A 10,701-nucleotide genomic window follows, 5' to 3' on the forward strand; every position below is an offset into this window, starting at 1 on the left:
TGTTCATTTGCCTATTCTCAAACTCAAAACTCAAACTCACTGCCACTGAGTTGATGCCGACTCAGCAATCCTGTAGGATGGGCTAGACCTGCCCCTGGGGGTTTCTGAGCCTGTGACTCTTTATGGGCCTAGAAAGAAAGCCCTGTCTTTCTCCCTCAGAACAACTGGTGGTTTCGAATTGCTGCCTTGCATATTGCCGCTGCACCCCCCACCCCCACCCCCATGTAACCATTCTGCCACCACGCCTCCTTTGGCTTGCCCTTGATATTTAATATTAGTAGGCTCATAACAATATCTGACTTTTTGTCACTGTCTTCCTACACTCAACATAATGTTTTCAAAGGAACATCATTTATACTTTATAATGCAAAATATAACTTTAATTTTTTGTAGGTACTGCAGTTAATAAACAGTCCAATGGAAAACTGTTATAGCCACCTTGTTCAGGAATTTGCCAAGGGGATCCAGACTTTATTTCTCTCTTTGATTGGTTTGAAGGTATTTGAAAAATATTTTTTAAACTCATTACCATCACTCAAAATAATGGATGTTAAAAAATTTTATGTGAACTGAAACATAAAAAGGTTAACTTCTAATGTAATGTGGAAAAGGTCAGTTTTTGACACAATAAGTTTGAATATGGGTTTGTTTCTGCATTTTGAATCCTTAGCTTTCTAAATAATGTGAAAAATCAACAAATATGTTGTAGATTTGGTGGGGTCTACAGGGAACTTAAACAACATGAGCCTTGGCAGGAGATAACCCAGCACCGATCCCTCCTTATGGGTAAGACTTGGTAGTCCAGTGACCTAGCATATCATAAACACTCGTGAGCTCCTTATGGCCTTTGCCACGCAGAAAAGCTTGAGGGGACAACATTCACTTTCCCAAGATTAGAAATTAACTCCCTTTTTTAGGCTTGTTCTTAAGTTAAATCTACTCTTACAATTATTCTTGAATTAAATATTTTTAGTCAATTTATCCAGGGTCTCTTGGGTCAATTGTAAAGCCAGATTTTGAATTTGAATAGTCCACCATGCATTCAGCCTTTGTTAACATGGCCAGTTTAAATAACAATCCAAAAGGGAACTGATAAGTAAAAGAGATCTCACACAGCAAGATTTATTTTTACCCAGCAAGATTCGATGATGTGGCAGGTAAAGGGTGTAATTGCTCTGTCCCCTGGCAATTCAGAAAGAAAGAAGGAAAAGGGATTTGTGCTGGGTATTAAAGGGTATAGAGGTTTCAGCTATTTCATTACTCGAAAGAGGGTCTTAGGCAGCAAATTTACCCAACGCAATTTGTCTGTTGATCTCATGCTGCTTCCATAAGCTTTTATTATGAATCCAAGTAAGACAAAATCCTTGACAACTTCCATCTTGAACATTGGCCATTGAATAAGGGAATTGATGTGTTTGAATTGTGGTCCTGGAGAAAAATATCCAAAGTACTATGGGATGCCAAAAGTAAGTCTGTCTTGGAAGCAGTACTGCCAGAGTCCTCCATAGGGGCAATGATGGTGAGATATCATCTTACATCCATTGGACATGTTGTCAGGAGAGACCAGTCCCTGGAGAAGGACATCATGCTTGTTAAAGTAAAGGAGCAGCGAAAAAGAGGAAAGCCCTCAAGGAGATGGCTTGACACAGTGGCTGCAGCCATGGGCTTGGCATGGGAACCACTGTGAGGCTGGCGTGGCACAGGACTGGGTCATGTTTCCTTCTGTTGTGCATAGGCTTGCTATGAGTTGTACGTGACTTCATGGCCCTTAACAACACAACAGGTTTAGATGAGCACAGAGAAGGGAGGCATCATTTGCAGTTAAGATGTAGTTAAGATGAAAGATAGGAAAACTTAGTAAAGTTAGAGGGCTTATCCGACTTGATTTTAAGAGTTTCTGTAGAATGGTGTAAAGCTATTGTGATCAAGAATGTTGGTACAAAGATATACTTGTGAGGGGTTTCACAAAGTTCATGGAAAAATTCTGTTATCTTTGAATTTCTTTTATACATGAACTTTTTGAAGCCCCCTCCTATAGATCAATGACAAGTGACTCCAGGAATACATCCACATATATATAGTCAATTTTCAACCAAAGTGCTAAGTTATTTGAATGGAGAAAGGTTAGCCTTTTTAACAAATGGTGCTAAAGCAACTGGATATTCATATGGAATTTAAAAAATTAACTTCTACTCTGAGCTCACCTTATACAAAAAAATGACCTCTAAGTGGAACATGGATATAACCATAAAAGCTAAAACTAAAACTTAAAGTGTAAAATATAGGAGAAAAGCTATTGTTACCTTGGGTTAGGCAAATATATATTTCTTGGGCGGGGGCAGGCATAGAGCATGAAATAAAACAATTATATAGACTAATTAGCATTTTAAAAATTCTTGTAAATTGCTTAAAAATGATAAGGCTGTTTGCAGATGTGTATTCATAAAATGTATGTCATGGGTTTGTTGTTAGTGGTGCTATTGGACTTGGCTCTGACTCATAGCGACTCAGTGTACGACAGGCGGGTCCGGTGCCCTCCTCACAACCGTTCTTATGTTTCCAGCCACTGTGTCAATCCGTCTTGTCAGGGGCCTTTCTCTTTTTCCTACCCCTCTACCAAACTTGATGTTCTTCTCCAGGAGCTGGTCTCTCCTGACAAGTCCACAGTACGTGAGACGAAGGCTTGCCATCCTTGCCTCTGAGGAGCATTCTGACTGTACTTCTTCCAAGACACATTCAGCAAAAGGCAGTCTTCCAAAAGGAATTAGGAGGGAGCTAGAACTGCATTTGAGACTGGAGTATTTAGAGGAACAGAGAGACGAGGGAAACTAGTTGGCCTGAGCATGGTGATGGCAAATCCACAGGGTACACAGACCTCCCAATTTTGTCCTTAACCATTGCAGTGCAGCAGTCAAGAGGTGGGCAGTGGTCATCGAGCCTATTGATAGGTGGCAGATCTTGAGCTCCTGTGTTTAGGGTTCACTGTAGGATCCTCCTTGAGAAAGAGGGCTGAGATTCTAGACAGAGTGATTCACCAGGAAAACCATGAAGGGTGGGTTTGAAGTAGAAGTGAAGTCCTTTGCACAGGTCCAAGTGGGTAGAATAGAGGTAAGAGGAACGAGGGGCCAGATGTATGACTTGGGCATCATGAAGTCAAGAGACAGGAATGTAGAGATGAGCATTCCTGGAAACACTAGGGCCTGGCCATGGTGGGAGAGAAAACTTAGAAGTGATGTGAGGATATATAGTTCAGGGCATAAGACTAAAGGAGTCTTCAGTTATGTTTCAAATACTCTGATAGACACTCTACATGTCTCACCTCTCAATCTTTGCACACCTTTGAATTCAGTAGTGTAATTACCCTTTTACAAGGAAAGCATCCAAGGCTAACAGAGACTCGTTATGTAGACTGGTTTATGCTGTATGTTGTTGTGAGGTGCCATTGAGTCGGCTCTGCCCCACAGTGACACGCTGCACAACAGAACGAAACACTGCTCGTCCTTCGCCATCGTCACAGTTGTTCCTGTGCCCGAGTTTATTGTTCAGTCCCCGGGTCAGCCCATCTCACCCCATCTCACTGAGGGACTTCTTCTCTTTCGCTGCCTCTCTACCAAGCACAATGCCCTTGTCCAGGGACATGTCCCAGTCTTGCTTCTGAGGAGCACTGTGGCCATACTTCCTCCAACACATATTGGTTTTTTAGCAGGCCATGGAACTTTCAATATTCTTTTTTTTCTAATACATAATTTTATTGGGGTCTCTTACAGTGCTTATAACAATACTTTTAATATTCTTCACCAGCACCACAATTCAAACACATCAATTCTTCTACAATATTCCTTGTTCAGTGTCCAGCTTTCCCATGCATCTGAGGCAATGGAAAATAACCAGGCTTGGGTCAGGCGTACCTGAGACTTCAAAGAAATATCCTTGCTTTTCACTGCTCTAAGAGGTCTTGTGCAGCAGATTTCCCCAACGTGATGTGCTTTGATCTCTTGACTGCTGCCTCCATGAGCATGATTGTGGATCCAAACAAGACAAAACCCTTGACAACCTCAACCTTGTCTCCCTTTGTCAGGATGTTGCCTGTTAGTCCAGTTGTGAGGGCTTTGGTCTTCTTGACATTGAGTTGCAGTCCATACTGAAAGCTGCAGTCCTTGACCTTCCTCAGCAAGTCTTTTAAGTCCTCCTCTTTTTCAGCAAGCAAGACTGCGTCATCTCCATATCGCAGGTTGTTAATATGCTTTCTTCCGATCCTGATGCCTTAATCTTAATATCATTCAGCTTCTCTGATGATTTGTTGAGCATACAGGTGAGAGGATACAACCCTGACACATACCTTTCCTGATTTTAAACCATGCAGTTTTCCTTGTTCTGTTGACACCTCATGATCCACATGCAAGTTCCACATGGGCACAATGAAGTGTTCTAGAATTCCCATTCTTGTAAAGATTATCCTTAGTTTGTTATGATCCACATCGTCAAATGCCTTTGCATTCTCAAGAAAACACAAGTAAATATCTTTCTGGTATTCTCTGCTTTGAGCCAAGATCCATCTGACATCAGCAATGGTAACCCTCGTTCCCTGTCCTCCTCTGAATCTGGGCTGAACCTCTCGCAGTTCCCTGTCATGCTATATATCTGCCCCCAAGCACGCGAGTCCCCGCTACTGCAGTTTCTTACATGGATCACTGCAGTGGTTTAACTGGTCTTTCTTGCATCTACTCTGGGCTGCTTTCCCACATTGCCTCCAAACAATTCTTCATGCAGTGGTCTTTTGAAAATGCACACATGATTCAATAATCTCCTTCTGCTTAAAATCTGTCAGTGGTTTCCAATTGCTTTTAGGATTAAGGTCCAACTCCTTATTGGTTATCTACCTTGGTAGACAGTGGCCTCTGCCTCTTTCTGCAGCTTCCCTTCCACTTTCACACATTCTGTGCACTCCAGCTTTCTGTTTACCTTTCTCAAATATAACATTCTCCCTCCTACCCCAATGCTGCTAAGCCATTGTCCTTCTTATCTCTAGTACCGCTGGCATCGGCTGTGTAGTTAACACCCGCTCAGCCTTTAGATCTGGGCTTACCCATCACTTTTGCACATATGGCATCTGAATCCTGTCAGTCTATTGCAATATACATGTGTTAGCCTGGGTAGACTAGAGAAACAAATCCAGGGAGACTCATGTGTATAGAAAGAGCTTTATATACAAGAGCAATTGAATACTGAGTAAACAGCCCAGCCCAGTGCAGATCAAGTCTGTAGTCCAATATTAGCCCATATGTCCAATACCAATCTATAAATTCCTATTAAGACTCAGGCAAACATGCAATGATGCTGGCTGCAGGAAGATCACAGGCTAGTGGGTAGAAAGTCTTGTGGATCCAGAGGCAGTAGCAGCATCTCAGCACTGGCAGGGTTCTCCACAAGGTTCCTTCAGCTCCTGGGCTCTAGCATCGCTCCATGTGTCTTCTCAGCTGGGATGCCTTCCAGGGAGTGACCATGTGTCCCACCTCTAGCAAGCTATTTATCTCTTTAGGCCTCCAAATGAGGTCATCAAGCTGCGACCTGATTGACACCCCTTTACTCTTAAGTCTTAAATTGACACCAGATTATGTAACTAATACAATTTTTTTTCTTACTTTTATTGGGTGCTCTTACATCTCTTATCACAACCCATACATTCATCCAGTGTGTCAAGCACATTTGCACATATGCTGCTATCATCATTTTCAAAGCATTCTCTTCCCACTTGAGTCCCTAATATCAGGTCCCCATTTCTTGCCCCTCCCTCCCCACCCACCCTCCCTCACAAACCCTTGATAAGTTATAGATTATTATTTTCGTCTCTTACATCGTCCTCTATCGCTCCTCACCCACTTTCCCATTATTCGTCCCCCTACGAGGGGGTTATATGTTGATCCTTGTGATCGATTCTCCTTTTCTTCCCCACCCTTCCCTAATCCTCCTGGTATCTCTACTCTCCTTGTTGACCCTGAGGAGTTTATCTATCCTGGATTCCCTGTGTTGCGGGCTCTTATCTGTGGCAGTGTGCATCTTCTGGTCTAATCAGATTTAAGGTAGACTTGAGGTCATGCTAGTGGGGGGAAGGAAGCACCAAAGAACTAGAGGAAAGTAACACAATACATTTTACAGAATGCCATCCTTTCCTTTACCTCTCCATTTGTCATTATGTATGTTAATGTTGACACAATTATTTGGTTTGTAACATTGGAATGTAAGCTTAGAAAACTGGGTTTACATTTCATTTGTCTCCAATTTCTGCTGCCTAGCAGAGGGCTCAGCGTATTGTTGACACCTCATAAAAATATTTGGATTAATGAATGGGTTGACTTTGAATGTGGGCTTGGGTGAACTGAACTTGCAGGTTAAGGTATTAGGGGGGCAGACAGCTTTGAAAAGCCAAGGCCAGCCCAGATGGTTGCAATTACTATTTCAAAACTTGTTTAAGGCGTGGGAAAGCAGGCACAGAAAAATAACATAGAGGAAGAGAAAGAAGCCCATATAAGGGTGTTACTCCGTCTTTACTGCCAGTGTTGTCTGTATACACTCAGGAAGGAAACAGTACACAACCCCAAATAAACCCTTTAGTAATCCAAGGGTCGATGCCTGAGTAGTTTGAAAGTAGAATTGTACTCTAATAACTACATTGAGAATAGTTTTAATTAAAAGAGCAAGAAGCAATAGAAAATGGGGTTTGGGGAATCCTTTATATCAGTTTATTTTGAAGTGACTACTTAAATTTCCAGTTGAAATATCAAGATTGCAAGGGAGAGAACTGTATTTGTTGATGGACTGTATTTTAGGAGAGGATGCAGATTTCTTTGCAATTGGCTAATCAAAAATAATTCTAAATCTGCAGATAGATGCCAAAGGGAGAGTTAAGTGTTACTGTATGTACTCGAGTACAAGCTGACCCGAGTATTTGCTGAGGCACCTAATTTTACCACAGAACTGGCATTTAAAATGTGCTAACAAACTTGGCTTGTACTCAAGTATATATGGTACTTATGATTGCCATTTGGGGTTGTGAATAGTGTATAACAGAGGGAGAGAGAAAGGCAGAAAAAAAGAGGAAAGAGAAATGGGAGTGGGGGTGAGAAAGTGTGACAGAAAACTATTTCAGCTCCACTGGGAAATATTGCCTGGACTTGTCTTAGTGGCTTTCTGCAGGAATGTTTTCCTTGTGTTATGTGTTTTTGCTCTTCTTCTTCTTCTTTTAATGCTTTTTAAAGAGCTGACAGGTGCTTTCTCAGATGGAAGGAAAGGGGTCAAGGGGTGGCTTTCTGGAGGAGATTGAACAGGAATTATTGGTAACTGGTTGGGAAATAAATGGAGAGAGTACAGCTTTGGAGAAAATCTGAAACATTATTCAAAAGGCTAATGTGCTTTGAATGAAAAATGTATAAATGTTTTCATAAAAAGTATGGCTGTGATAATAATCTACCATCTTAAATTGTATATTTTCTTGTTAATTATAAAATACTATAAAATCATGTGTGCTTATGCAAATTACACACGAGTTTTTTGTTAACTAGTTTGAGGGATGGGGTGAGCCATTATCTTGACTCATGTGCACTTGAAATGCCTTGACTTAAGGAAGCTCTTATACTGGTGTGACTTGTTTCAGGTTGCAACAAATCTGAATGACATATGTCACTTTATGAGGGGCACACTTTTGGGAGTTCAGCAGAAGATTTTGTTGAAAGGAAAAAGCCTCTCGGAAATAACTATGGAATCACTTAACTGCCTGGCAGAAAAAGGACTCCTACAAAAAGACACGATTTATAAGTCTGAAGCAGAGTTCCAATGTAATTTCCAGATTACAAAGTTGGGACGAGCTTCTTTCAAGGGTAAGAGTTTAGCTGCATTACATTATTTATCTGAAGGATGGTGCCTGGGGTAAAAAATGTTTGATATATGACCTCATAACATCTCCACATGCATTGTTTTGTGCCAACTAGCCAAAAGGTTGGTGGTTCAGACGCATCCAGAGGTACCTTAGCACATCAGCCTGACAGTCTGTTGCTCTAGGATCACAGTTTTGTGAACCCTGCCTGCACGCATGGGGTCACCCTGGGTTGGAGTTGGCCCAAAGGCAACCAGCTGTACGACATCCACACACAAGTAGGGCTCTTATACAGTGTATACATGTTTAACGCATAAAGCTTATTTTCTGACACTAGAATCATGTAAGTATTTGTTTAGCAACATGCTTTTCTCACTTAAAACATCATGAGCACTTTGCTATACCAATTTCTTTAAACCTACCACCTCATTGTCTCTTAATAAGTGTGCCCATCTATACTATTGATATACCATAATATTTTTAGCCATTCTTCTGTTCATAGACATCTCAATTCCTGTGTATCCGAGTATGCACTAAAGTATTTCCATGGGTTAGTTGTGCAGGAATTGAGTAGTTGGGTCAAAAGGTATGGAGATGATAAATGTTGATGGGTATTGTTTAAGTGGCTTTCAAAGTAGGTTTTTTGGTTTTTTTTGCTTTATTTAGGTAACTTTATCTTACAGTTAAGACTGTACTTAAAATTGACTTTCCCCCTCTCGTACTTAGCAAAGACGTCATAACGTCCTCATGTGTCTTTTAGGAATGATAGATCTGGCTTACTGTGACATTCTCTACAGAGACTTGAAGAAAGGCCTTGAAGGACTTGTGCTTGAGAGCCTTCTTCATCTAGTCTACCTGGCAACCCCCTATGATATGGTTTCCCAGTGCAACCCTGACTGGATGGTTTACTTCAGGCAGGTGAGAATATATTACAAGGAGACTTTTTTATTTAGGCCACTGCACTTATTAATGATGACATTTTTGTTAAATGGTCACTTTTGGGGTTTGTGGTTTATGGCTTGCTCTGTTAAAATGTATTTGGACTTGAGTCATTTGTCTTAAGGTTTTTTAAAAAATAATAATATGGACACAGCATTTTAGTTTGCTTTCCTATATTATTATTTTTAAATATAAACATCCAAAATACTTTTTAAAACCCCAAAACACTCCCTGGGGTTCAGTTGGTTCCAACTCATAGTGATCCTATTATAACCCTCATAGGACAGATTAGAACAGCCTCTGTGGATTTCCAAGACTTTAAATTTTTACGGGAGCAGACAGCCTCGTGTGTCTCCGGGGGAGTGGCAGGTCTGGAACTATTGACCTTGTAGTTAGCAATCCAATTTGTAGATAAGCCACCTTTTAAATGTTAGATTAAAAAATTATCTAAAATAAATAAATAAAAAACACCACTGTCCCATTCTTCCAGAGGCTGCTCCTAAGCCTTTTTTTAATGAATAGAGTTTATATAGATCTTTTTTAAAAATTACAGACTCAACTTCAGTAATAGTTTGATTAGTAAGCACTAGAAATCTGTTAGCTCCCACCTCCCACAATTTGCTTTCTTTACCTCTTCATTGAGGCTCAGGGCACTGAGCAGGGAGTCCAGGTCCTCAAACTCAGCATAGCCAAAACCTTTTCATATCTCTGGATTGCTGGATTCACGAGGTAAGTGCACAGCACTGGTATTTAATCCTCTAAAGAATTCCTTAATTGAGTTTTCTGTCACATCGGAGGGCAGATTCTCTAGAAAAGCAATGGAGGGTGGCGATTTGGGAAGACAGCTCCTGTCGGTATTGGGTTCCCGAGCAGCCCTTGGAGCAGTGGACAGGATAGAACAGTCCATTGGAGGTGCCCTATATGCATCGTCATCATTACTGTGCCAAGTGGTGGAAACATCTTCCAGGTCATCTGTTTCATCAGCCCAGCTGGGGGACACAGGTGCTTCCTCCACCGCTCCCCCCATCCTCAGCCAGGAAGCCCGATAGGGAGATTGTCTTCTTCCTCCTCTTCTTTTTTGCTGAGCCACCGTGTTGGGTGAGGGAGAGAGAATGCAAAGGCTCCTCTGAAGATTGTCTAGCCACGCATCGTGTATTGCCTACAATGTGAAGAACACAGTGAAAGCAATTGCGTTTCCATGGAAGCCGGGCGTGATGATGCCACCAGTCCCTGAGGAGTTGCAGTCAGTAGCAAAGGGGAACTTGTCCTACTTGTAGAAAACTCAGCAGTAGAATGTGCCTTATTATGATTTCACTAAGTAGCACACTAAATAGATAAATACATATTGTTTAGGGGCAGTTTATAGCTTTTTAATTCCGGAAAATTCATTTTCTTTTTAATGCCATCTTTGTGAATAATTAAATTACCATATAGTTTTGGAGAGGGTCTGTCCCACCAAACCACACTCACTTCCACTGTATCAATTCAAACTCATAGAGACCCTATAGAACAGAGTGGAATTGCCTCGGAAGGTTTCTGAAACTGTAAGTCTTTATGCGAGTAGGAAGCCAGCCGCCTATTTCTCTGAGAAGTACGATATGATAGTTATGCCTGAAATCTTTCCCTTGTCCCAGCTACCTCTGCTGTAAAGATGACCATAAACTCCATGGGACCCAGTACTTGTGGCCAATTCTGTATTTAATTCTTGCGTTTTTATATGCGGGGACTTCAAAAAGTTTGTGGAAAAATTCCATTGTCATTTAATTCCATGTTACACAAACTTTTTAAATCCCTTTTTATTGTAGTTTTTAAAAGTTTCTAATGTTTAATTTTTCTTCATATCCCTAAAAATCAAAAAATGTATCAAAAGAAATATGATTTGGTTCAAATAG

General features: G+C 41.0%; 1 protein-coding gene across 8 annotated transcripts in view; it reads left to right on the forward strand.

Annotated features, from left to right (window-relative positions):
• HELQ (helicase, POLQ like) overlaps positions 1-10,701 on the forward strand; it is a 52,682-nt gene that overhangs the window by 26,290 nt on the left and 15,691 nt on the right. For 7 of the 8 annotated variants that reach the window (XM_045284199.1, XM_013004854.2, XM_045284200.1 and 4 more), the window contains 3 exons: positions 394-498; positions 7,652-7,874; positions 8,631-8,788. In XM_045284199.1, the coding sequence (XP_045140134.1) occupies positions 394-498; positions 7,652-7,874; positions 8,631-8,788 (486 nt within the window). Of the gene's footprint in view, positions 1-393; positions 499-7,651; positions 7,875-8,630; positions 8,789-10,701 lie in introns of those variants that run through there. The other variant, XM_045284201.1, reaches the window with a different exon arrangement.

Source organism: Echinops telfairi, unplaced genomic scaffold (genome assembly GCF_000313985.2).
Source record: "Echinops telfairi isolate 266 unplaced genomic scaffold, ASM31398v2 ScPeMD7_7468;HRSCAF=8506_0, whole genome shotgun sequence".
Taxonomy (NCBI): Eukaryota; Metazoa; Chordata; class Mammalia; order Afrosoricida; family Tenrecidae; genus Echinops; species Echinops telfairi.